This window comes from Sorghum bicolor, chromosome 3 (assembly GCF_000003195.3).
Source record: "Sorghum bicolor cultivar BTx623 chromosome 3, Sorghum_bicolor_NCBIv3, whole genome shotgun sequence".
NCBI lineage: Eukaryota > Viridiplantae > Streptophyta > Magnoliopsida > Poales > Poaceae > Sorghum > Sorghum bicolor.
This window is the reverse complement of record NC_012872.2, coordinates 2,852,004-2,879,972: the sequence shown is the minus strand read 5'-3', so window position 1 is coordinate 2,879,972 and position 27,969 is coordinate 2,852,004. Positions and strand designations below refer to the sequence as shown.

The 27,969-nt window shown below is 46.7% G+C and overlaps 2 protein-coding genes and 1 long non-coding RNA gene across 5 annotated transcripts; 1 reads left to right on the top strand and 2 right to left on the bottom strand.

Moving 5' to 3' along the window:
* LOC8082832 (NDR1/HIN1-like protein 6) lies at positions 1,312–3,026 on the bottom strand. The gene has a single exon (XM_002454963.2). The coding sequence runs from the start codon at positions 2,662–2,664 to the stop codon at positions 1,765–1,767; it is 900 nt and encodes a 299-aa protein (XP_002455008.1). The 5' UTR covers positions 2,665–3,026; the 3' UTR covers positions 1,312–1,764.
* On the top strand, positions 8,250–11,451 carry LOC110433967. 3 transcript variants are annotated; one of them, XR_002451422.1, is made up of 5 exons: positions 8,252–8,610; positions 8,713–8,870; positions 9,319–9,711; positions 9,885–9,997; positions 11,110–11,451. It is a non-coding gene; the product is annotated as an uncharacterized LOC110433967 (long non-coding RNA). The 3 variants fall into 3 exon arrangements; XR_002451421.1 differs by having other exon boundaries at positions 8,250–8,610; positions 8,717–9,711; XR_002451420.1 differs by having other exon boundaries at positions 8,250–8,610; positions 8,713–9,711.
* LOC8084342 (translation machinery-associated protein 22) lies at positions 11,642–14,220 on the bottom strand. Its single transcript, XM_002454962.2, has 7 exons — positions 13,990–14,220; positions 13,812–13,895; positions 13,582–13,646; positions 13,170–13,251; positions 12,927–12,994; positions 12,759–12,842; positions 11,642–11,951 (listed from the first exon to the last, which is right to left on the bottom strand). Exons 1-7 carry the CDS (start codon positions 14,153–14,155, stop codon positions 11,895–11,897), a joined length of 606 nt encoding a protein of 201 aa, XP_002455007.1. The 5' UTR covers positions 14,156–14,220; the 3' UTR covers positions 11,642–11,894.

Below are 27,969 nucleotides of genomic sequence, written 5' to 3'. Positions count from 1 at the left end.
ATAATAGAAACTTTGCTATCACAAGTAATAATAAACACACGTATACCATACAAGCAAACAAATTAAAGCATCCTTCTTCTTTAGTTAATTAATTAAAAAAGTTGGCACTGTCAGTCATCAACAGCATCCAGCTAATCTACGAAGTGGACTTTTCACTGGCCAACAGAGCATCGTCGTCCGTTCCCCCGGTGCCGCCGTGCAGTTGCTGTCAAGGGATGGCGACCATTCCAAGCATCCATTCCATCCAAGCATCCCGAGCTACCACTGCTGATCTTCCCCTCCATCGCTCCAAAACAAACGTGATTAGCACTGACTCTGGGCGGGGCTTGCAGCCTGCATGCTAGCTAACACTGATGCAGTAAGCAGGAGTAAGCTGCCTTTTTCCTTTGGTCACTTGGGCGTGTTGGGGAAAGAAGACGCAGGCCGCTTTAATGAGTGTGTTGACCTTTTGTTAATGACACTCGCCGATCCCGATTAACCAACCCTCGTTCCTCGTTGTTACTCCTCTTTAACCACAAAATGCCACTTTGCTTAGCTAGGGACTACTACTAGTACTAATCACACAATGAGCCCCCAGACCCAGAGAACCTGCTGGCCCTGGCCCTCCTTTGGTTTTTTATAACGACGTGACTAATGCTTCTAGAACAACTGTTCATGTGTCTCTCTCCCGGTCTCCCCACAGGTCACGTCACGCTGACGCACTGGGTTAGTTTCTAGGCCTTGTTTAGTTTCCAAAAAAATTTGCAAAATTTTTCAGATTCCCCGTCACATCGAATCTTTAAACGCATGTATGGAGTATTAAATATAGACGAAAATAAAAACTAATTACATAGTTTGGTCGGAATTGATGAGATGAATCTTTTAAGCCTAGTTAATCTATGATTAGACAATATTTGTCACAAACAAACGAAAGTGCTACAGTACCTATTTTGCAAAATTTTTTGGAACTAAACAAGGCCTAAAAAATTTAGCCGAAGACAGAATTTTTTTCTTAACTAAACAAGGCCTACTCCGATCCAACAAGTTGCAGCACCTGCACCTCAGCCTCAGTGTCCTACTGTCCTTCACATGAAAAAGGCAACGCAATGATTTAATAGTAGTACTATCTTTTTTATTTCACTCGTAGAATTAGTCAAACACCCTCGACAACATGCTCACCGACACCCTCCAGGTTCTCTAATCGCGATTCGCGAGTGTAGTATGTTAGCACAACAACTTTGCTTTGCTGATTGCAAATTGGCAAGTTGGAAATCCAGAACAGAGTTTGGGTCACTTCATCCGCAAATGCAAATTGAACAAACACACAGCACAAAAATGGGGAGAGTACAGTACTACATTGCATGTCACTACAAATTATACATTCGGATGCTTTGGATTACATGGTTAAAAGTAACAAACCACCAAATCGTACTTGCACTACCAACAAGAAGATGAATGTAAAATAAAAAAAAATGGCACTACAAAAAATAAAAGAGAAGAGAACAAATCGTTCAAGCCTCACACTGCAGAACAGAATGCATAGCCTCCTCCTTTCACTGACTTTCAGCTCGTCGCCTCCTCCGACCCCGACCTCCCCCGCCAAATTTGGTAAAATTTCAAACACGAAAAATTTACAGCGGCCGGCGTTTGATTCGATTCTGCTTCCTTGGGTTTCCTACTGGACTGGAGAAACTTCATCCGACGTGAAAAGCAAAGCCACTTTTCCCCTTTTTTTTTTAACCCGAAAAATTTTGCAATGCGGCCCCTCGGAGGCTGGCGACGTGACTAGAAGGTCCACTTCCAGATCTTGACCCGGATCCTGACCTCGCACACGCGCGCCACGGTGGTCGCCGCGGCGGGCGGCGCCGGCGCGTCGTCGACGGCGGACACAGGTGCCGGCGCTTCCGCCGCCGCCGCGGGGGCCGGAGCGTCGGCCGCCGCCGTGGCCTTCCCTAGCTTCTTTTTCTTGGCGGCCGGCGCCGCGGGCGGGGCCGCGGGCGCGGCCACCTTGACGCCGTCGCAGTGCACCTGGATGCCAATCTTCTTGGTCTTGAGCCCGCCCACCCTGACGCCGGCCTTGGTCTCCAGGTCCACGGTGATGGGGAACTCGCCGGACTTCTTGATGTCGGAGCTCGCCGCGGTGGGATCGACCGTGAGCGCGGACGCCGAGACGGTGGCCTTGATGACGGTGATGTTGCCGGCGTCGGCCGTGAACCCGGGCACGGACGCCTCGCCGAGCGGGACGGCGTTGGCGGCCGTGGCGGCCGTCACGGTGAAGTCGTCGTAGAGGTAGACGAGCTTCTTGTTGGGGTTCTTGGCCGTCAGCGTCACGTCGATGGCGTCGCTCAGCGCGGGCGCCGTGGCGGACGACGACAGGCTCAGCTTCGTCACGCGCGCCACGGTCAGCGTGAACGCCGGGCGGTGCGGGCGGTACAGGAGGTAGAAGGCGCCGCCCACCACGGCGGCCAGGAAGGCGAGGAGGAGGATGACGAGCACCGTCCAGAAGAAGCAGCAGCAGCAGCTGAACGGGCAGGACCGCCCGCCAGTGCGCCGGCGCTTCGCGGGCGCCTGCTGTGGCCGGTAGATGGGCCGCTGGTACATCTTGGGCGGGCCGCCCGCTCCGGCGCCGTTGCCGGCCGCTGCCGCTGCCGGGGGCTGCGGGGTGGGCTTGCCGTTGGAAGACATTGCTCTGCTCTGCTCCGCGCGCCGCAGGGGACGGACGAGCTCCGCACCGCAGGCGGGGCGGGGTGGTTCTTGGAACGAATTGGAAGCTGCGGTGTCACTGCGACTCCGTGAGCTTGGCGGTGAGGTGTAATGGAGGAGAGAGATCTATAGGCGCGCGAGGCGAGGGTAGGGGAAGACGAGGAGGAGAAGGAGAAGGTGAGGGAAAAGGGACAGGGCACCTCACGGATGATGGTTCGATCTCACCAAATCATTTGCTGTTGCTGCCGCTGCCGCTTTTGCTTGTCCTCTTCGTCTTCACCTGATTGGTAGCGGGTATTTTTCCCGCGAATTTTTTCTCTGCTAATATAATTGCTAAACAAGGAGCATTTTGCAGGTTAGTAATCACTGTAATATTTTCTAGTAGTACAAGTATAGTGTATATTCTACTAGTAGTGCAGTAGCATCAGGTTTGGTTGGGCAAGTCAACTCAGTGCTGATGCCTTGCCTTGTCAAGCGTTGGGTAAAATATCGTCGGAAAACCTTGCCCACAGTTCGGTACAACATAGACATCGTCGAGGAAAAAAAGAATGGTTTGGTGAAACTTGCCTTAGAAAAATTGTGTGCTCAAATAAAGGCCAGTTGCCAAGCATCAACAGCTCTGCAAACTGTTGGTTTGAAGCCAGAGTTGCCATTTTGTTTGCCATGTTTTTGGTGGCTCGGATAGAACGAAATCGGCAAGGATGGATGGAACCCAAAACACTGTACTTGATGTTCTCTGTTGCTTGCAAAGGCCACCCAGCAATCTAGTGCATCTTGATGCCGTCACTTGAGTTGTTGTTTCTACAGGAGGATCAATCTGCCAAGTAGCGTCACCGTTGTGTTCTTCTGAGTTCAGAGAAGCCGGCCGGTAACTGGAGATGCAGATGATTAAGACATGGCGCCAATGTTTGCGGTTAAAACTAACTCCAGAAGTAGCAAAAGCTGTATCTTTAGCTCCAACTTACTTAGGGCCTGTTCGGTTAACATGGGATGGTGTCCTGGAATGATTCTTAGCTAGATTGTGTAAGAGGCTGTTCGTTTGAAGGGGAATGAAGCCATAGAAATATTCTAGCTAGGAACATTATTGTAATTTGTATAGGCCACATGCATCAGGATTCATTCTTGGTCGGAACTACTGTAAACTAACGAGGCCTAATTTGTATAATCTTTGATTAGCTGAATTAATTTCTGGTTGGAATCCTACTAACCGAAACCCCTTAATAGAAAAGGTAAGCGAAAAATTACTCGACAAGTGCAATTTTGTCTTGAAACACCGACAGAAAAAGGAAGTGAAAATTCACTGGCTGCTGTGCTTGACCTGCATCCTTGAAGTTGCAGAGGAATCGTAGCAGTAGTATAATATCGACACGTGATACGAGCCTGGGTAGAAACTTCTAGGATCAAGCACGCAATTAACAATTAACAAGTCTACGGATGCTTGCTTAATTTGGCCCCTTTTTTTTTTACTGGCATGAGCTGAGCTTGCTAGAGCAGAGGCCTTCCCAATCTCGCTGTGTTCACTGTTCAGGCATGGGCATGGTCGTATGCCCGTGCACCGTCTCACCGGTCCTTAATTTTTCACAAATCTCCTGGAGCTACGAAAGTATTGTGGAACCCATAGTTTGCCCATGCATACATCAAGAGATGAAGGATGAACTAATGACTGTGTAATTCATAATAAATATATATGGATGCAGATACACGGAGTCAATTTATGAATGCACGTACATTCTAACTCTATGGTCGCTTCCGAGAGTAGTTATAATACTTTCTCCACCTCTAAAAAAATTAATTTTTATAGTTGTCTTAAATCAAACTCTTTTTAAAAAAATTAAATAAATTTATAGAAAAGAGCGTCAAGACACCAAATTAGTATCTTTTTCTTTGCGACTCCAAATTAGTATTATTAGTTGCATCCTGCACTATATTTTCATAATATGGTGACACAAATGTTTGTATCTTTTTCTATAAATTTAGTCAAACATAAAAGTAAGATAAGTCTAAAAATTGATTTATTCAAGAACAGGAGGAGTATGCTAAATTCTTAAAGGATTATATATGCTCGATCAATATTAATTACTTCACTTAAAAAATATTCACGCAAGAACTGGTCCCGGCTCATCTTAACTGTATCGCTACTAGTACTAAGCTTCTAACCTTTTTAATTATATTTCTTTATATATTTGAAAAAATAATACTAATACTCATAATCCCTTTTGCGTTAAAAAAATACTCATAATCCCTCCATCCAAAAAAGGAGTGCAATTCTAGAATCGAGAGTAGTAAAACCTTTTCAAATTTAGCTGATTTTATTGGGAAAAATATCAACATTTGTGTCTCCAAATAGGTTTAATATGAAAATATATTTTATAATAAATCTAATGGTACTTATTTGATATAAAAAAAGTTAAGTTGAAATTGTATTTTGAGAGACCTAATACAACCGTAGACCATCAAAACCACGAGTCACACTCATCGCTAAATGCGCGCGCGGGCATCCTTATAAGCAAATCCAAGGAACAGAGTTGAATTGGCAACTTTGAGGCGCCTCACGAGGGACATGTAGCTTATTATTGGAAGAATAATGTTGTTAAATACTAAAATTAATTCAAAAAAAATGCGAGCACTCGTATCAAAGTCGAGGACTTGAGTATGTCTAGATGGACAGGCTCCACCACAATCATTTCGCTAAGTTAAAATTGTATGACTCCTAGAGAAATGAGAATTTGGTTCTTTTTTTGATGAAGGAAGTACTAAATAGCCAGTAGCCAGGCTCACTCTATATACTGAGACAATGTATGCAGTGTTGAAGGAGGTAGTTGAGCCCACGTATGAAATTAATGGAAGAAGAAACTAATCTCGTGCTCCTGCCTCCCATCTCTTAGTCCTTGCCAAGAATTCAATGAACATAGCAAGTACAAATTCATAGCAGGCTCCCATATATCCGTGGGCACTGGGCAACAGCCATGCAAAGCCTTTGCTTCGGTCTCTTGTCATGCATGCACTCTGGTCCACTGTCCAGCACGTTCGGTCGTCACGTACACACTTGTATTGTATCACATGAGCATTTCCCTGCTTCACAGGGTATATATATGCATGGTGGGGACACATGTATGCTTTTCTTTCTCAATGGATTTTGTAATTTGTATGGAACACACACACACACAGTCACACACACACACACAGAGAGAGAGAGAGAGAATTACTGTTAAGTAGTTAATGTTTGGTACAGTCAACCAGATGTTTGCATTAGTTATTGCCCAAGTTTTTTTAGGGTGATTAAGCTGAGCATTACATGTAGTATCTAGCTATAGTGTTGGAGACTATACATGTGCTGATGTGATGGGCGTCCACGTCATATTTGGCGTCCAAATCCAACCAGCACCACCAGCAGTAATTAAGCAGACACGCTTACGATACCCCAGCAATCACCGTCACACTAACTACCGGAGCGAAAGCGATGCAGTGAGCCAGTGACATCTGACATCCTTTGCTTGCTTAGTTGTGTTGCTTGCATCATTTTCATACGCTGGATCGTCCTTGTGGTGTGGCGGTTATGCTATTTGTGTGTTGTAGCCAAGCTGGGGTTCCTTCTTGTTCTTGCTGGTGCGACGTCCCCGGCAGTCCAGCTGTTGCGTGGCTGCTCGCACCTGAAACTGGGCCACACATCAGGCCCAATATTAACGTCGAGGTATTGTTGGTTGCTTGCGACCTCTACTGCTTTTTTTCCCCTACCTCTCTCCTTCTATTTCTTTTTTTTCCCCCGAAAGGAGAGAGCTTTGTTCAAACTAACAAGTCATCATCATTGTCTTTACACAGAAGACAGATCAGCAGAGCTTCAACACAATCCAGATCTTGATAAAAATAGTGACACACGACTTAATTTGACGCAAACTCATGAGTTACTTGTTTTTCTCTCTCTCCCTTTTTTTGGACTGCCCTGCAGGGAATTTATTGAATTCTCTCTCCCTATTTCGCCGAAGCTCGCAATAATAACCAATGAAATGGTGTGTAGCGACCATATATCTGCCGGGGCTTCCCTTCCTGGAGGCTGGAGCATCACAAAGACTGTAGAGCAATCCGTCTCCAGCAACACGTTTCTATGACTATTCGGCCACCTGGACCTACGCCAATTTGATCCCATCTTAGACATGCTGCAGCTTCCGTACATGAGGGCGTCCTCAAGAATCTAGCTAGCTTGCTAGCTAGTACAAAAAAAACTTTACTGTTATCTGAATATAATTATCTTTGGATAAAAAAATATACAGAGAAAAACATTAAATTCTATACAAAAACATTCAAAATGCATCGAAATTAGCTTCTGGAAAAAGAAAAAAACGAAACTGTGTGAACTGTGTAGTAGGGCCAAATTTTTGGCCCGTCCCTACGGCAGCCTGCTCGCGCGCACAGCAGCGGCCTGGCAGTGCGCCTTTTTTTTTCGGCCAAATCATAGGCGTCTATATTTTGTTTTTTTTTTATTTTTTTTACTTGCAACAATTTAAAGGTTGCCCTCACAAGTCGGCCAGTGACATGTATACCATACCTGGTTACTAAAAGTTCATTTTCATAAAAAAAAAATGAAAACAAGAAACAAAATCTATCTTCCCATTTCTAGGTATTCTGCATATTTCATTATAGTTCTTAGTTTCGACCGTCTAAAGTAAAAAAAAAAAATCATTCATTGTTAATCTAAGAAAATAATAACCTTGTGATGTTAAAAATATAAGAAATTACTAAAAGTAAAACTAAAACAAGAACCTTCGTGACAGGGAGATACTCCTAGGCCCGCCATAAGAGGTGCAGCCTTGTATGACAGGCCCATCTTCCTTTCTTGCTCCTAAACCTGAACAGGTAGTTTTATTAACAATAATAACTTTTTTATATAAATTTTGTCAAAAGCTAGAAAGGTTTGATTTATGACAATTTGAGCATGTTCGCTTCAAATCTGCCAACCATTTAACAATATTTTTCTCTCACGATAAAATCAACAAATAGTACCATTTAACAATGTTTTTCTCTTACGATAAAATCAACGAACAGTACTTTTAGCTATATCTTTTCATCCAAGCGGACAAACTCGCTTACAATTTGGAATACACGGTTCATGTTTAACAGGCGCACCATGGAGCCCAGGCAGCCATCCTCTTCCTTTTAATAGCTTCGTGTATTTAGAATCGTGTGGGAGGAAATTGGGGTTTGTATGCGTATAAGCATACTTTTTAATTAGCAGAGTGTACAACGGAGAGAGAATTAATCTCCACTACTATATAATCCACCAGTTGAGAACTTAGCTAAATGCACCCCATAACCCACTACTATAGTCATAAACTCCACTCAATACACCCAGATAATTGCACCCAGAAAGCTCTATCTTATGAAATTAAGGGACAAGATTAACTCTAATCACTCATTTCTCTTACTCACTCATATCCAACGGACCAAATTGTTTGGATCAAAGCTCATCACTCCTCCCATCCCACAGCGACCCCACGCGCAACTCCCTCTCTCGGTCTCTCCCCGACGTCACCTCCTGCACATGTAATTTTTTATTTCCCGAAGTGACTCCGACTCCTCATCTCCTGCTCCCTTCACATACCCCTCCATCTCTCTCCCAAGTCCCAAGGAGGCGCGGCCGTAGGGCGACGGCGCCCTCGCAGGCGGCGCGCTGGCACGAGCAGGCCATGGCGGCCCTCCTAGATCCTCCGCTGCCGGTGCCCATACTGAAGGTCCTCGCCGCCACCGGCACCACTCGGACGGCCACGGCTGTGGCCCCTGCTGTTGGCGGCCCCGGTACGGCGTGGCGCAGGCGGTGCGCCGTTGGTGGCCACGGCTGCCCCCTTCCCGGCTTCCCCCTACCCACACTAGCGAGGGCTGGTGCCGGTGTTCTACACCGCTAGGCGCTCTGCTTGACCTCCCGTCGTCTGATCGGTTTGCTCCTCTCTCTCTCTCTCTCTCTCTCTCTCTCTCTCTCTCTCTCTGCCGGATTTCCCACTCGTGGAGGCTCGCGTCATCCTAATTTGGTGCATACAGATAGGGCCAACAGGGCAACGGCTGCCAGTACGGGACAAAACGGCAAGAGGGCAAAGGCCGCCGACACCCACGGGGACTGGGACAATGGAAAATGCCATCGATCACGGCCTGTTTTTCTCCTTGGACAATCTCCTGCAGATCCGGAACAGATCGAGAAGGTGAGTTGCTTCGCTTTCTAGGTGATTTGGAATTTTTCTCCACCTTAGGCTGATTCATTAGTTTGTTGGTTGTTTGCAGCCTGAAGAATAATTGATTAATTTTGTAGAGTTAGGAAAGAAGCAAGTTTTGCTCGCTTCCTCTCTGTTCTGTAAACCATATATTCTTTAACGATGTCAGTTTCCATGTATTTAAGGTTTGACACAAAATCTGAATTCTAACCCACCCTAATATGGACAAATATAATATATGGCAATAGAGAAATTGTTAGTTGAGTATGTTTTCGATCACTATTACCATCACCCCTACAACATATAAAGCCAAAGCTTATGGATAACTGTGTTTTCACTAGAGCTACATGTATTTCCTTCATGACAGAGAGGCTCAATGTTTTAAATCTTTTGTTCTTATCTTACAACTAGCATCTTGTCATATTTTGTGGTCTTGCAGGATTGAGATGCTACAGAGTTCAAACATGTTGGGAAGTGCCAAAATTGATGGCTAATATGTGATAATAAAATCAACACATTTTAAATTATTTGTTTTCACAGTGAAACATAGCATTGCACTGGTACTTTTGGCCTCAAATTTGCACTGGTACTACTGAAGTGTTTTAACTTTCAGAAATCAACGGCTTGTCTCATGTTTGGGAGTTGAAATACACACCTACACTCTTGGCTTTCTTGCAGGGTTTTGTTCCTTGAATCTTAATGATATTTTGATTGTTCATTTTATTTTTTTATAATGTTTATCTTATTTTGTATGTTACTGTAGCAGGCACACTGGGGATTGGCAACGACCTCTGAACAGTATGTAGAAGAATCGCAGAATAAGATATTAAAGGTGGAACTCTGAATTACCCTGAATAATTATCCTGACAATTGGAACTCTGCTTGTCTTTTTGTAGTACTAATATTTCTGCATTTCTTCAGTATATAATTATGTGATTTCTGCATTTCAACCAAAACAAGTTTTTACTTGTGTTACTGATTTCTGTTTTTTATTTGGTGTTTCAGTCTTTACTTGGCCAGCAGTTCCAATGTTGCAGTACAAGCACTGCTGCAATTCCAGATTGCCGAGAGTTACAGACAAGAGGGTCTACGCTGGTCTGATATGTGCATGCTGCATGGTATGCCTCCATCTTCAATAATCATCATGCATCTTCTTCTAATATGCATCAACTAACCTGTTTTAAGTAGTTTATATACGAAGTGATAGGAAACAAAAATGCAATTCTACTGTCTATGTGAGTTTGACTGGTTACAGAATTGCATGAGGCTTTCTTGTATTAGGAGTTTCCTTCCTATAAATCACTTACACTTTTGACAAGCATGTAAATGTAGTTCCTTTTTCCCTGTGTGAAAACCAGCTCAAGGATAGTGTTGATAAGTGACAGTACGTAGAAGAATCACAAAATAAGACATTAAAGGTGGAACTCTGAATTACACTGAATAGTTGTCCTGACAATTAGAACTCTGCTTTTTGTAGTACTAATATTTCTGCATTTCTTCAGTATACAATTATGTGATTTCTGCATTTCAGGTTAAATATTTGACGATACAGTTTATAAGATGTCAATGCTTCCTGTACTTGGTCAAGAATACATGAACTAGAACTTAATCCTGGGTTGATCTACTTTATTTTCTTCTATCTTATGACATTTCCACTATGTTAGTACAATTTAGTAATTTACCAGCTAATACTTGGTCTGGATCCATGACGGGGTGGGTAAACTTTTTTATACTGTAAAAATATAGGTATGCATGCAAGAGAGTTTGATTTGTATGATAGGAAACCTATCGATATTAATGAAGGGTGAGTTATTTGCAAGCTAATTGAAGTTCATGCTAGCCTAGAGTTCGTGTTGGAAGGCATCCCTCTAAAGTAGTGGGAAGGTTCTTGTTGTATTGCTGATTGCTAATGGAATTATTATGATATCAAGATCAATTTTATTTTTGATGTACTAAAAATTGCACTATTTATTCAGCTTTTTATGATGGAATTTGTATGGTGGGTCAGTGATAATTTTTTTATTGCCTACCTTATAGCCAATTGACTAATATTTTCGATATACATATTCAATTGCTTGATATAGTACATGAATGCTGCTTGCAACATATTGGCGTAGGGCTGCAGCCTATTAGTACTGATATTAGCCTCCTCATTTTCATGCAACAGTGGTGCAGGCTCGCAGTTCCTCTCTGACTAAATCTAATATTCATGTGTTTTATTGTTTTGTAGAACAAGTTTGGACTTTGCATTCACCAGTTGCACTCATCCGTCAGACTCTCTAAAAGCATTTTCTATTTAATGTTCTTGTGTACTGACTTGCGGATGTGAAGACCGTCAGGATGGAAAGGGGTGTGAAGGCCGTCAGGACTAACTCGCCTCAACTTTTGCTGGGTTAACTAGCTCTAATCACAGCTTGTACAGTTGCCGGCTATAGATTTTTATGCCTTTTCAATTTTTTATCTTAATGTGTCCCGTGCTTCAAATTAAATAAGTTAATTATACTATGCGAGACATGACTTTATTATGTCTCATTATGCATGAGTATTTTTTTGTATTATATGTATGGTCACATATAATTGCATGAGACTTAAACTGTAGAAAACTATCATTGTTTAGTTGTTTTCATGTGCATTCTGAAAAAAGCCGTAGCGTTAGCACGGGCACTATACTAGTTATAAATAGATACGCTGCCGTGCTGGCGACATTTCTCAACTGAGGGTATTATCGAAGGGGCAGGCCACAATTTTTTTTGGACGAAACATATTGCACAACAGACATCACACTTGCAGTAAATGGGAAATTGCATAGATTTGATTTCATACATGGAAGCAGAAGGACGGTGGTAAACAAAATGCCATTTGTGAACTATGCCTAAAAACTGGAACAACAGTCCATGACTTCGAACAAGAGACGAACTGGTATGACCGCTACATGCCTTAACAACCATGCCCTTACTTTATGTCTGTATTATATTTGTAAATCCATTGGTCTTGCGCCTTATAAACCATATGACATCAAGCAGCAGGAACCTTCCTTCCATCTTCAATGAAGAAAATGGCCGACTCAGGTACCTGACAAAGAATAAAAGCAATGGCAACTCAATAATAAAATACAACTGCTTCTGATGAAAGCGATAATATTCTTAACCATTACCAGCACAGGTGCTACAATCATATTATGCACACAAACTTCCCAGAAATCAAGGATTATCATTTTCAACAGTTTTACATGGCTACTTGTCACATACTTGAGTCATAGTTCACTAGAGAAGAGAAAATGCCATCTGAATTATTAGTAAAAAAAAAGGTACAGCAACACTTCTCTATTTATGGAAAAGGTACAGTAACATTTCCTTATTAGCCAAAGAAAAGGTACAGCAACATCACAAAAATAAGTATATTTTCACTAAAATTTCTACTACAAGCAAGATTTATGGAAGGAACACTTAGTGTTTGTGCGTCAATGAACTAAGAAAAAAGAGTGATGTTCCTTCCTACTTCAAGCAGTGTGGTAGAGAACAAAAATTAAACAGGGAAAACCCATGGACGACCTCATTATATCTGCCACCTCCATTTAACCACATTCCAGAAACAAGATAACCTAATGGTACTTTGGTTCTTTAATTCCTATTCCAATCACCGAGCACCAAGTCTGGAAGTAGATTACTTAACTAAATCTGTTTCATTCCTCAATGCAAATATAATTGTTTTACATAGAGTATTTAGGTGATGTCTTCCACATACTGCTGTGTGCTGTGATACCAAATGAATTGTGTGGATACAGTATCAGAAATCATAAGGTCAACACAGTATCAGAAAACTTACATACATGGAAGCAATAAAAGATATAAAACATAATAAAATGCAGAGATGAATTACATCAGGCCATGTATCTGTAATGAACTCCACAATATCATATGATATGTCCCCTTGCACGTCAATTTGCTCCTTCTCAGTTGGGCCCTAAGGAAGAGAACAGAGAAGAATCTGATTCAACAATTGTCAAATTCAAAAACTACAATAACATCACAAACCAGGACAGGGTACCTTAACAACAGAAGCTCCGGTTGCAAACTTCTTCCCAAGCTTCTTCGAAGCATCACTCAGCTTTACACCTAGAGGTTCAGGGAAGAACATATAATCAAAATCATTTCATTATACTGAAAAAAACAGCTGTGATCCAAAACTTCTAGAAGGGTTCAATTTAATATACATGTAGCAACCCATTCTAGTGTACTTTGAAATGACCATTTCACTCATAAAAGATTTCCTTTTCAGAAAACAACTCACCAAACAATTCAAGTCCCTTCACCACAGTCACACATTTGCGCTTGTTGCGGACAATCTTCTCAATGACAACCTCTTGCTTCTCCTGCAATTGGAAAGGAACAATATCATTAACAAAATTCATTGTACCACAAACGAAGAATGCTGCCTACAGACACCTTAAGTGGCCTAAACTCAGAAAGATAGTAGCTCACCAGCAGTTCATATCATAAAATGAAGACATTAATTTGGCCAAACCGCTAAATCAACCGAAGATTCAGCATAGAACAAGAGGTTATCTAAAACCACTTCAATGAGGAATAATACCGTCACGAAAGATTACTTGAATTTCTAAACTAACTTTGAACAGTATATTCATGTCGCACAGGCTAGCAATAATGAGGTGAATTCTTAGTAGTGAATGCAGAGGACCAACCTTTTTCTTGAGCTTACCACCAGGCAGGCGTTTCACCTCATCGGGCTTAGAAGCAGAAGCATCCCCTGAAACGACAGAGCATGAGCAGCACACAGAGATCAGAGATCAATTTCGCCCCCCTTCCAATAGCATCGCCAGATCGAAAGTCGGTATCCACCATTCTCCTTAGCCCCTACCGACTACGGGAAGCACAGTGGGGGTTCAGAGCACGAGGTAAGGCGGGCACGGACCTGCGGCGCTAGTGGAGCCGTCGGAGATCCCGACGCCCTGGAGGCGCTCCCCGACCTTGTCGACGTCCTTGTCGCCGCCGCCGCCTGCAGATCAACCAAGCACATGCATGTGAGACAAGGCGGCAGCGCGAAGAGGGGAAGGGGAAGGCAGGCAGGCAGGAAGGGCCGCGGGACGAACCGGATGAGGAAGCGGCGACGAGGTCGTCCGGGTAGACGCCGGGCGCGTGCGCGCGCAGCCAGGGCTTGCAGCGCTCGAAGTCGGGGCCGAACTCGCAGTACTCGGCGGGGAGGCCGCAGACGCCGCAGTAGAGCACGCGCACCGGAGCCGGCTTCTCCGCCGCCATCGCCGCTGCTTCGATTCGGTGCGGAGTGCGGTGCACGCGATTGTTTGGGGGAATAAAGTCGCTTGTGCTTTGCTACCTGTGTCTCTGCTCTGGTGCGCTCGTGCTCGGCTTGTTCTGTTGGGCCGTTGGGCTGATGTGGTGGAGGAAAGCCCAGAAAGATGAATGGAATTGAGTCTGATATTGGGCCTGTCTGAACCAGCCCAATATCATTCTTCTTTCCGGGCTTACTGGGCCGACTGAGTATGATTCGAACAAGCCCAGAAAGAAGGATGGTTTTGCAGCTCTCTGTCTGGCCTCCCGATAAGGAAAAGTAATTCGATTGTTTTCTTCTCTTCTTGCTTCCTTCTTCGTATCCGCATTATTGATACAGTGATCAGTGATACTCCTCCTCTGTCTACAAAAGAACGAAACTATAGTATCCATGCCAGTTAACTAAACTCAAGTTTGATCAAATTTATAATAAATAGTATTACCATTTATATTTTTAAATAAATCTATTATAAAAATATATTCTATAACTAATCAAATTATACTTATTTTTTTTATATAAATTTAATTAAAGTTTAGACTATTTGACTCTTTAAAATCCGAGATTTCTTTTAGACTAAAGGCCTTGGTCTTGCTTATGTTGAAAGCATAAACGGTAGTGCTAGGGATACCAGCTTTACAAAGTTTCGGCGCACAAACACGATCGAAAGATTAACAGGATAGACAACTAAGCTTACATCAGAAAAAGACAAATTTTAAGCTAAACGATAGCTATCATTACGCATTACAAGCTAGAAAAAAGCGTTCCCCTCTTATGAACAAAATTAAAGAACCTCTTGAACACCTCTGAAGCATAACCATCACCACGCCAGACTTTCTCTTAGAATCACAACCACCCTTCAGATTCGTTTGTCATTTAGTAGCTTGTAATAAACCTGTTAACCAAGTAGTCAGCTCACCACACCTTCAAGCCTTCTTGCATCTTTTCAGGATTGAGTCCTCCATCTTCCTTCTCCTTCTCCAGCTTCAACAGTTTCTTCCACCGAGACAATAATCTCAAAATTTTGTGAGCAATGGCTTTCGGGAATTTGATAAGAGAGTTACTAAAGATCTACTAGTCATTTATAATTTTCCATAGATCAAAATCCGAGAACTATTATATTATCTTTTTTTGGACGGAGGTAGTACATCGTAGGAGTAGTACGTTTTGGGGGCTTAGGAGGAAAGCGCGCGGTGATTAGCAGTTTTGTATTTCTACACGCACCATACTTCGGAATCGAGCCGGAAATGATTGAAAACGATCTTCTGATACTGACGTAGAGGCGTTGGTCTTTGCAATTTGCAGAGAATTGCTATGGCGATGGATCGCGACAGACGATTGTAGTTGTAGCCCGGCTGGAGCCATAGTACGCGTGCTACCAACCTCTGTCAGTGTCACCGTACGTGTAGCGGCGCGCCATGGCGTAGCAGTCGTCCACGGCCGGAGGAGACATATATATTTTATGGGCAGCATGCACCACCAGGTACGTACGCCACGCCAACGTCGTCGTTGCAGGCACGCACTGGCGGCTAGCGCTACTAGCTCGGCAGGTGGACCACGGACCGGTGACTGTGTCCGGCCCCGTATGAATCCTACTACTACTACGAGCTGGTAGTAATAATCGTCGTTAATTACGGCACGCATCAGTAGAGACCCAAATAGCAACGAAGAACGACGACTAATGGGCCGGGGTAAAATGAAGTAGATCGAGTCAATATATTAGAAAGCTAGCTAATAAGCTTCTCGTCTTACTTATCTTTCCTGGAGGTAAATGTGCATGAGCAAAACCGGTCGTGTGTGTGTGTGTTTGTGTGTGAACTTTGAACCAGTTATACTGTTCCCCCGGCTAGCTCCGGTATTGACCGTTTGTCTCTCGTCTCGTCTGGTCTGGCAAGTTTTGGTAGCTACCTCCGATCCCGCTCCCGGAGCACACACACGTACGTACACACACGCACGTACTCCACGACTAGTGCGCGGATCGTGCTGTCGCGGTAGTGCCTCGGAATCCGGCCGGAAGCTAGCTAGCAGGGCACGAGAGAAAAATAGGGCACTACAGGAAACCCAGGCTTCGCCAAGTGTCCCAGAGTTCGCCGAGTGCTAAAAATCGGGCACTTGGCGAAGAAGGCTTCGCCAAGTGCCAAGCACTCGGCGAAGAAACGCACTTGGCGAAATGGCCTCTTCGCCAAGTGCCAAGCACTCGGCGAAGAAAGGCACTTGGCGAAGCCTGACGGCATCCATCCCCATCCCTTGCCACCGGCTTCGCCAAGTGCCTCCGTCTGGCACTTGGCGAAGACGAGGCTTTGCCGAGTGCCATACACGTGGCACTTGGCGAAGAGAGGACCCGGGGAAATTGCCTGGAAGCCCTCTTCGCCAAGTGCCACGTTGCTGGCACTTGGCGAAGACCTCTTCGCCAAGTGCCAACCCTAGCACTTGGCGAAGTCAAAAACTTTTGTTTTTGAGTTTTGCTCCCAAATTTTTTGTGGAGGTTTAGTACCATATATTTAGTAACTTGTCAACGTTTGGTGCATTTTGAAGTTTTTTTTCTATATTTTTTCATTTAGTTGCGACTCGTTGCATTTTTTTCGACGAATTCGATTTGAACTGTAAATGCATGCAATAATAGTGTCCTATGGTTACAACATTGCTATTCTTGCTTGTGTGGGTGGAATTAGGTCAAATCCAATTCCTGGCACCAAATCTCGATGAGCATGCTAGCGGGGCAACGCTTCCAACTTGCGTGCGCGGGGTTTTTTAATTATAAAAAAAATCAAATGAACTCTGAAATCCACGAAACTTCTCCACATGCCTTGATATGGTATGGGAAGACTATGGTAAAAATTTGAAAAAGTTTGGAGCAAGTTTGCACGTCGGACGTTCGGAAGCGTTGCCCCGCTAGCACGCTCATCGAGATTTGGTGCCAGGACTTGGATTTGACCTAATTCCACCCACACAAGCAAGAATAACAATGTTGTAACCATAGGACACTATTATTGCATGCACCTACAGTTCAAATCGAATTCGTCGGAAAAAATGCAACGAGTCGCAACTAAATGAAAAAATATAGAAAAAAAACTTCAAAATGCACCAAACGTTGACAAGTTACTAAATATATGGTACTAAACCTCCACAAAAAATTTGGGAGCAAAACTCAAAAAAAATTTTTTGACTTCGCCAAGTGCTAGGGTTGGCACTTGGCGAAGAGGTCTTCGCCAAGTGCCAGCAACGTGGCACTTGGCGAAGAGGGCTTCCATGCAAAAGGCCGCCATAGACACCCTCTTCGCCAAGTGCCAGCCACGTGGCACTTGGCGAAGTTTTCGTTCGTTTAAAATGAACGCCGGCCCCACGCGCTCCATTCGCCGAGTGCCGACGATCTGGCACTTGGCGAAGACTTTTTCGCCAAGTGCCGCCGATCTGGCACTTGGCGAATCTGCATTTCACTCAAAAAAAAAGAAAACACAACACACACGCCACACACGCACTCACCCGCACACACACGCCACACACGCGCCCAGCGCCGCCCGCCCCGCACGCACGCGCCCAGCGCCGCCCGCCGCCGGCGGCCGCGCGCCTCCGCCCGCCCCGCCCGGCCCCCGCACCCCGCCGGCGGCCGCGCGCCTCCCCGCGCAGCGCGCGCCCCGCCCCGCCGCCGCCCCACGCCGCGCCGCGCCCCGCCGCCCGCTCCGGCCCGCGCCGCCCGGCCGCCGCGGCCTGCCCCGCGCCCCGCCCGCCAGCGCGCCGCGCCCCGGCCCGACCAGCGCCCCGCGCCGCGCCCCGCCGCCCGCTCCGGCCAGCGCCGCCCGGCCACCGCGGCCCTCTCCGCGCCCCACCCGCCCCTAACCGCGCCCCGGTCCGGCCAGCGCGCCGCGCCCCCGTGGCCCGAGACCCCGGCCCTCCCCCGCGCGCTGCAGCCAGAGAAGGCAGCGGGGGGCAGCAGAGGTAGGCCGGGAGGAGAAGGGAGAAGGGAGGGAGGCCAGTAGGAGAAGGGAGAAGGGAGAGACCGGGAGGAGAAGGGAAGAAGGGAAGGAGGGAAGGAGGAAGGAGAGCCGTGCCGCCGTCTCTCTAGCACCGCCGCTCCATCGTCCGACACGTGCAACCTCTCCGGAGACGAAACTTGGTAAAGAACTAAGTTTTTGGTCATTGGGCCCTTGATGTGATTGACGTATATGGTTAACGGCCTTCGTGCCGGGATTGGGGATGTGTGGGCCATCGTGCCCCGACTATGGACGCCGGCCATCGAGCCGGCTAGCTATTTTCTTGCAGGTTTTGAAACATCCCCGTACAGGGGAGGTTCTGTCGAATTTTTTTACTTATGGTGTTTTGTTTGTTCTATTGCTTAGCAGGACCTGTCCGAGCGGAGTCGGAGCACCTAGGCGTTGCGACTCTACCTGCACCGCACCGACTCGCCACTGCGTCAACTCACCACTGCGCCGCTATCCTTTCAACTCCGACACCTTAGGTATAAATAACCCCTCGACCTTTACCGTTGTATTATGTAGACCGGTTTAGCCCAGTTAGGCATCTCCCGTCCGAAAGAGATATGGTTGGTGGTATGTTGATCAGTGCATATCCTCCTTGACCGTATCTGTTTCGGATTGTCCACATACTTTGGACAGCCCACGGATGCGTAGATGAGTTAGCTTCCATGCTCAGCTCCGGTCCGAGTCAGAGTTTCGGCAGCACCTCCGCGTTGTTCTCCGGATACACACTCTCCTTTCTAGGACGTGTATCGGGAGAACAGCGGGGAGGTGCTGCCGAAACTCGGACTCGGACGGGAGTAGAGCATGGAAGCTAACCTCATCTATGCATCCTCGGGTGGGATTAGGACCTATCCTTCACCTATTACATTGTAGTTACGCCTTATAGATGCATTTCGTACTTGTATTACTGTCTCACGCATGTGTATGTCAGAGGATGGAAAACCGTGAGTGGATGTACACGGGCTTCGCATGTAGGACCACAGAGTGGGTTCAAAAGTCCATGGCGTTCTTGGAGCATGCATTTGGCGAGGCCGCTAAAGGGTCGAGAAGGATGCCTTGTCCGTGCAGCAAATGCAAGAACATGTCTAGATTCGAGAAGAGTGAGATGTGGAAACATATCTTCAAGTACGGGTTTGTTGAGAACTATACCCGCTGGATCTACCATGGTGAAGACAGTCGAATTAGAGAGGAGGTGGTGAGAGAACGTCTAGAGGAGTATGATTGTGATGGTGGGGTGCCAGACATGATGGAAGACGCGCATGACGCATATTTTGGGGAAGGAATGGAGGACGAGCCAGAGGAATCCGCAAAAGCGTTCTATGAGATGCTCAAATCGGCACAAAAGCCCCTACATGATCACACAAGGGTTTCACAGCTGGATGCCTTGGGACGCTTGATGGGGATGAAGTCGCAGTTTAGCATGAGTCGAGAGCACTTTGATTTCACGTTGACAATTATTGGCACCCTTCTTCCGGAGGGTCACATTCTGCCTAAAAACACGTATGAGTCAAAGAAGCTTCTTCGTGCACTTAAGATGCCATATGAGCAGATTCATGCATGTAAGGAAGGGTGCATCCTGTTCAGGGGACATCTTAAGGAAGCAACACACTGTCCGAAATGCAATTCCTCTAGGTATGTTGAGGTAAACAGTAGTGCTGGCAGCTTACAACAGAGCCGTATCCCCCATAAGGTCCTACGGTACCTTCCTTTCATACCGAGGATCCAACGGCTGTTCATGATGGAGGAGTCAGCGAAACAGATGACATGGCACAAGAATGGCAAAAGATACAATCCAGACAAAATGGTCCACCCGTCGGATGGTGAGGCATGGAGGCACTTCGATGGCAAACATCCCGGTAAAGCCATGGAGGCACGGAATGTCCGTGTAGCGCTGGCGACAGATGGGTTCAACCCATATGGAATGATGGCGGTCCCGTACACTTGTTGGCCCGTGTTCGTGATCCCCCTCAATCTCCCCCCTGGCGTCATGTTTCAACCGAAGAACATATTCTTGTCGCTAATAATACCTGGACACCCGGGGAACAATATGGGTGTGTTCATGCAGCCTTTGTGGGATGAATTGGTCCATGCTTGGGAACACGGTGTACTGACATTCGACCGAGCTATAAAGAGGAACTTCATAATGCATGTGTGGTACCAGTACTCCATGCATGACTTCCTGGTGTATGGCATATTCTGCGCTTGGTGTGTTCACGGGAAGTTCCCATGCCCAATATGCAAGACGGCTGTGAGGTTCACTTGGTTGAAGAGTGGTGGGAAGTATTCTTCGTTCGACCAACATCGTCAGTTCCTTCCTCCTAACCATCCATTCAGACGAGACAACAAGCATTTCAGGAAGGGTGTTCAAGTTCGCGACCCAGTTCCTCACATGATGAGCCCTGCCGAGGTCCGTGCTGAGATAGAGGGTCTGAAAGTTGATGAAGTCAATGGTGGTTTTATTGGATATGCAGATGAACACATGTGGACTCATACGTCGGGCTTGACTAAGCTGCCCTATTTCGATGACCTTCTTCTTCCACACAACATCGGTGTAATGCACACTGAAAAGAATGTCGCTGAGGCACTTTGGGCAACACTCATGGACATTCAGGAAAAGTCAAAGGACAACGTAAAGGCCCGATTGGACCTGGAAACGTTGTGCGATAGACCAAATCTAGTGATGAAGCCTCCTGCGGCCGGCAAGAGATGGAAAAGGACTCCAGTTGATTACATCCTGAAACGGGAACATAGGAAGGAAGTTCTACAGTGGATGAAAACATTATTGTTCCCTGATGGGTATGCGGCTAATCTGAGAAGGGGAGTGAACTTGTCTACCCTGCGAGTCAACGGCATGAAGAGTCATGACTTCCACATATGGATTGAGCGGCTCCTACCCGCGATGACTCGAGGATACCTACCTGAGCCTGTGTGGCGCGTGTTGGCAGAGTTGAGCTACTTCTTCCGCCAGCTCTGTGCCAAAGAGTTGTCTCGGGACGTCGTTCGTGACCTAGAGAGTGTAGCACCTGTGTTGCTATGCAAGCTGGAGATGATCTTTCCACCTGGGTTCTTCCTGCCGATGCAGCATCTGATTCTGCACCTACCGTACGAGGCAAAGATGGGGGGGCCCGTGCAGGCCCGTTGGTGTTATCCAATCGAGAGATGTCTAAAGGTTATGAGGAAAAAGTGTAGAAACAAAGCCAGAATTGAGGCTTCCATCGCAGAGGCATCCATTCTTGAGGAGGTGTCGATCTTCACAACCAATTACTATACGGATAATCTTCCTAGCGTGCACAATCCGCTCTCCCGTTACAATGACAACGAGAGTTCGTCGAACCTGAGCCTTTTCAAAGGGCAACTTGGAAGAGCAAGTGCAGGTACCCCCAAGACCTTATGCTATCTTGAGTGGCGCAAGATCATGCTATACTTGTTGCTCAACCTTGATGAAGTGCATGAGTATCAACGACAATTTATTCATGAAACCTGGACCAAGGATTGGGAACCTTCTGCTCAAGAAGAAGATCACCTTCTCAAAAATAATTCGCCCGATTTCATTTCCTGGTTTAGTACGAAGGTATCATCTAACTTACCATGTTTGATCTTTTTACATTCCACTTTGGTTGTATGAGCAATTACTGTAACGATCTATACCTGTCATCACCTCGCAGGCCATCAAGGATCCTGATATTGATGATGAGTTGAAACAGGTTGCTCGTGGCTGCGCCTATAGGGTCAACTCATTCACAGTTTACGATGTCAATGGGTATCGCTTTCACACGAGAAGTTATGAGGAGAGTCGGCCCAATCGAAGCACCACGAATACCGGAGTTCGTACGCCCGGCACCGATGATCACGACTATTATGGCATAGTTGAAGAAATATTTGAGCTCACGTTTGAGGGTGCAAAACCTCTCAATGTAGTTATATTCAGATGCCATTGGTTCGATCCAGATGCCGTCAGAAGAGCACCTGAGATTGGGCAAGTCGAAATTCGACATGATCGCGTGTATCATGGAGATGATGTCTATATTGTGGCTCAACAGGCCACACAAGTTTATTATCTCCCATGGGCGTGCCAACAGAATAATAATCTCAAGGGTTGGTACCTTGTGCACTTGGTATCGCCACATGGTAAAGCGCCTGTCCCGAACGATGACGATTACAAACTTTGATCCTAACACATATGTCGGAGAATTCTTTCAACCTGAGGGGCTAGAAGGGAGGTTGGAGATAGATATTCGTTCACTAATGGATATGGAAGTAGACAACGAAGTTGATGAGGACGAGGGATATGAGGTGAATGATGCTAGGGACTTACGATTGCTTGAGCGCTTGAAGTCGCCGAGTGACCATGACGAGGCTGTTAGTAGCGAAGGCGAGGGAGAATCGTTCGACAACATTGATAGCGATGAGGACTAAATTGCATGTAATATTTAATTGTTATTCGTAATTATGTTTATTTCATTTTGCATGTCTTTATAAGTACTTCTTGTGTATTTGTACTAATTGGCTTAATCTTTGTAATTGCAGGCACTCGGCACAATGCCGGGAGGAGGTAGGAGAGCGGGCAGTAGACCCCAGCGACAGGTCGCGTCCCTCTACCAGTCGAGGGACGCCGACGACGGTGCGGAGCCGTCGGTGAGGAGGACGAGGAGCCGCCGCGCACGTACGAGGGAGGAGCCGCCCCCGCGGACACCCCCGGGTGACGAGGACGACGACCACCAGCGGGGGGACGAGGATGACGACCACCAGCGAGGGGGCGAGGACGACGACCACCAGCAGGGGGGCGAGGACGACGACCACCAGCAGGGGGGCGAGGACGACGGTGAGACGACAGGTGGAGGGGGTTCCAGTTCCTCTGGTACCCGCAAAGTCTACCTGCGCGGGCCCTCTAGGCTCCAGGCTATGCCCCTCCCGCACCAGCGCCCGGTGATCAGACCCAACGACAACAAGTAAGTAACCATGTATATTTGTACTATTGGTTCGTACGACATTTTTAAACTCAAACCTCATACTAGCAATTATTCTTAATTACTTGTGCAGGAACTGGATCGTTGTGTCCGGAGAGCGAGGTCGCCACATCAATGGCACGGTGACTCTGCTCATTCGGAAACACTACCCTGGCAAAGTCTTCCATGCCGGGGTGGACGGGCCGCCGTACTCGTGGGAGGCCTTCTACACCGCTCAGGACCAGTCGCTCGGCATAAGCGTTGCTGAGAAGATCAAGCAAGACTTCTGGGTGAGTCTTCATCGTACCGCCTTGGTCAATACTACGCACTTGTCGATACTTCTTCAAATAATGAAAGGTTACATCGCGTTTGCATGCAGAACTACTACAAGTGCGACGAGGGGTACGAGGACCAGGCGAATGCGGTGCTGGACGTGGTCGCCAAAAACCGCCTCTCGGAATTCTACCACGAGACGCGGCTCTCTTGCATCATCAAGCACTACGGGGACGTGGAAAATCGACGGGTCGACAAGCAAGAGGCTAGGGAGATGGTGTGTCAGAGGACCGACCTCACCAAGGAGCAGTACCTTAACGTAAGCACAAATCATTTGTTATGTTGTCTTTCATTCCAAATTGGTTGACTTGAATTCACCTTATGATGTATCAAACACTTTTGATGGCATGCAGGTGTGTCCGGACTGGTGCGGTGCATACCACAACTGCTGGGAGGACATTGTGGACAAGTGGCTCTCAGAGGAGGCCTATGCGAAGCACATGGAGCGTCGGGAGTGCCGCTTGCAGATGCCTGGGTTGCCACACCACCAGGGCCCACAGCCCCTCGCCCAGTACGCCGAGAGATGAGTATATTACTTGTGTTATTCATTTTAAATTCTAACGCTCAATTTTCATTACTTGTGATCGTCTTTGTGTTTTCCTCGCAGTCACGGTCGCACGAGAACCGAGAGTGCAACGAGTACTTGGCGTACGCCCTGGCACACAGGGGCAAGGCGACAGCTCCGGACAACGTGTACGACCCAGCTCACGGGCCCGAGGCGTACACCAACGAGAACGCCTACACCAAGCTCACGGAGTACACGGCGGCGGCTCGCGAGCGCCATGGGGCCGACTTCGACCCGACCGCCCAGCCCCTCGACACAGACCTCGTGATGAGGCTGGGAGGAGGGAAGCAGCTCGGCCGGTACTGGATGGCCAACAACGCCATCTCCTCGTCCTCCGTGGACAACCTCGCCACGATTCGGTCGAGGAGCACGAGCAGCTCCGTGCCCATACGACCTCGGCAGCAGAGCTCGGCGCAGATGGTGGCGGCCTTTCAAGTGACTTCACTTTCTTTCGTTGTCCATTGCTTTATGTATTCGATCATTTCCTTTGCATTGTTTAAACCTTGTGTGTCGGATATTGCAGGCTCAGATGAATCAGATGCAGAGTGACATGCAGGAACAGATCCAGGCCCAGGTACAAGCTGCCACTGCAAAGGTCTTGGAGGAGATGGTTGGCTACTTTGGGGCGATTCAGATACCAGGTGCGGTAATACCTCCCATCCCTCCCTCGTTACTACAGCAACTAGAGGCAGCGCAGGCAGCGCAGGCAGCCGCGCAGGCAGCGCAGGCCCAGGCAGCTTCGCAGGTGCCAGGTGGTGGGCCAGTGGTGTATTTCGGGACCCCGGTGAGTACCTTCAAAGTCATTGATTTCTTTAGCTTTTGCGATCATCTCACAGTTACTAACGGATTCCCTACTTCGTTGTGCAGCCACAGTCAGCGGGTTCGAACCCGACTCCACCAGAGGTGCCTTCTCCACAGGGGCCTTCTCCACAGGGAGGGTTGCACGGTGCCCCTCCTCCACAGTACGTGTACCCTGGCGCTGCTCCGCAGTACACGTGGCCCCCTCGGTGCCCTCCGCAGTTCACTTGGCCAGGGTACTCGACTCGCCCTCCTCCACAGGCCGGGGTCTACGGTGGCCCTCTTCCGCAGGCCGGGTGGCCGACTCTCCCTCGTCCGCCGCCGGGTGGCTCTACTCAGCCGCAGCAGGGTGACCCTGTGTGGGACCAGTGGGCTGATTCACACTCTGCTCACCAGGGGGAGCCGTAGGTACCTCGCACGTCTCTTTACTTGTTTATGTGTTGGACTTAGTTGATGGATTGTGATGGACTATGTGATGGACTATGTGTTGGACGTGGTGTTCGTCGAGGATGGACGATGTGTTTATGTGATTGTGATGGATGATATGTGGTTGTGGACATGTCGATGGTTGTATTGCGATATATGTGATATATGTGCTATATTGTGATATATTGTGATATATGTGATGAGTAATTGTCGATGGATACGCTGTCCTAATAGCGGATTGCGCGGAAATAGCCCGGACATTTTTTTAAAAAAAATAAAATTTCCCAGCTTCGCCAAGTGCCGCACTTGGCGAAGCTGGGAAAGCCAAGTGTAAAAGTCACGGGCTGAGGGGCTTCGCCAAGTGCCACGTGGCTGGCACTTGGTGAAGGCAGAGGCTTCGCCAAGTGCCTGCCACGTGGCACTTGGCGAAGAATACTTTTTAAAAAAAAATAAAACATTTCTTCGCCAATTGCCACGTGGCCGGCACTTGGCGAAGCCTTCGCCAAGTGCCAGAGTCCCACTTGGCGAAGAGGACGGAGAAGCCACCTGCCGTCATCTTCGCCAAGTGGAGATTTGGCACTTGGCGAAGGCTTCGCCAAGTGCCGAAATTTGGCACTCGGCGAAGAGCTCGTCACCGACAAGATCTTCGCCGAGTGCTCTTCGCCGAGTGCGGCACTCGGCGAAGCTTTCGTCAAGTGTAAAGTGGCCTTCGCCAAGTGCGTCAGGCACTTGGCGAAGTCCTGTTTTCCAGTAGTGGGGTGGATCATCCATCGAGCTCGCGTCGATCTCAGCGTCCGATCCGCCGGCGCCCGGTCCGGTCCGGCTTTTCATCGTCGTCATCATCATTGTCATTGCGCGCGCGGGCAGTCCACGTCCACGTCCACCACCAGGCAGGCAGCAGCCAAAGACCTCCGATCCCAAGCAACCGGTGCAGCGCCGGCCGGCGTGGGTCCCGTACACGTACGTCCCCGTCGAACTGGACTGGACTACGGATACGGCCGGAGCACTAGCTCTCGGGAATTTTCTCTGCGTGCGCAGCGGACAGAGACCTCACGGTCGCACACACCCAATCGGGAATTCGGGATCGGCGTTTTTTATACTACTACTTCCACCGGGACGGATCGACTAGTGTAAGTAATATACCTAGCTAGCTTATTCTGTGTGAACCGTGAACGAACGTGGATGATCTCTTGAGCTCCCGTCATGTTCCGTGGACCCTCTGACTGGCCTTTTTTTTTTCTTTTTGGTTTCTTGGTTGACCGATGATCCTCATCTTTCTTTAGTTTCCCCTTTAATAATAAAATTTTCAGTTTTAATTATATAAAAGAAACGATGATCCTCAAGGATATACGATGCCGCTACGTACGTATATATATATCCACGTTTCCCATGCATATGCATCCACCGTCACAGCTGCGCTGATGATCCTTGAAGGAAGCCAGCAGAGTTGTTGGTTTCGACACGCTGTCCAGCAGATCCATTACATTAATTATTACTCATAATTGTATATTTGTATTAGTTGTGAGATACTCAACAAGGTGCAGTGGTGGCTAGCTTGTCAGCTGGTAGCAGATCGATGTACGTGCTTGTATCGACATATATAACAACTTCTATTTATACAATTCCAAATTGTCTACTTCTACCTATGGGAGGATATGGGGCCCTAGACATATATATATATAGCTCACATAAAATCCCCTTATCTGCCCTTAATTTTTTCAACATTTCTTCCACTCGTTTCCTCAAAAAACATTTCTTCCACTCCCAAAGAGCCCAAGGAAATATACAGGTGCCTTCCTGGTCAACGCAAGCGGCGTGACCCGTTGCTTCCCTTCTCTTGCTCCCGTGTCTCCCATCTCGTTCTCCCCCTCGTGAATATAGAGAACGTACCCTAGGCGGCACATAGCGGTGGTTCATGATGTGTGGTAACTTTCACACCACATATACATGTGTAGTATGCAATAAGTGATGATGACTGCAAGTGAAAATTATACGTGCATGACCTCATCAGCTCTGGCTATAGAGTAGTATTTGAGTGTGTGCGTTCGTATGAATAAGTGTGAGTGCTTTGTACTGAAAAAAAATTATAACTCTACTCCCATTGCCTAAAACTAGTACGTGAATTTCGTTTTATTAGAGAAAGTCTTTGACCAACAAGTTATATTTTTGTACATGGTTTTTTTATGTAAAATTGGACTCGACAACTTTGCATATTCATATTGAAAAAATACTTACTTTTGTCATAATTTTCTGTCATATAAATGACATATCAGTATATTAACAATTGTAGAGTGAAGGAGATTATGTATATCTATACCTAATATTAAAGATCAAAGTGATTCTTTTTTCGTTCAATATATATGCACATGCGTACTTCATATCTATATACTCTTATAGAGCTAAACCCTACTAGATGATTTCTCTCTTCATGCAAGGTGTTCACATCATTCCCAACTAAGTAACCTCACTAGATGTTCTATTTCTTCATTCAAGATATCCACATCATTCCCCACTAGATGATTTCTCTTTATTAATTACAAAAAGTACTCATGCCATCTCTATCATAAACCACACTAGATGATTTCTCTTTATTCGAGGTGTCAACGTCATTCTCCACAAAGTGACCCTATTAGATGTTCTATCTCTTCATACAAGATGTCCACATCATGTCTCACTAAGTCCATGTCATCTCTTATTAATTACAAAATATATTCGCATCATCTCTATCACGTGAAATACTT

Coding starts and splice junctions, on each gene's coding strand:
- LOC8082832 (XM_002454963.2), bottom strand. CDS start 2,664: ATGTCTTCCAACGGCAAGCCCACCCCGCAGCCCCCGGCAGCGGCAGCG.
- LOC8084342 (XM_002454962.2), bottom strand. CDS start 14,155: ATGGCGGCGGAGAAGCCGGCTCCGGTGCGCGTGCTCTACTGCGGCGTC. Junction 13,896..13,989: donor CGTCGCCGCTTCCTCATCCG/GTTCGTCCCGCG, acceptor GTTGATCTGCAG/GCGGCGGCGGCGACAAGGAC. Junction 11,952..12,758: donor TTACAGATACATGGCCTGAT/GTAATTCATCTC, acceptor ATTCTTTGTCAG/GTACCTGAGTCGGCCATTTT.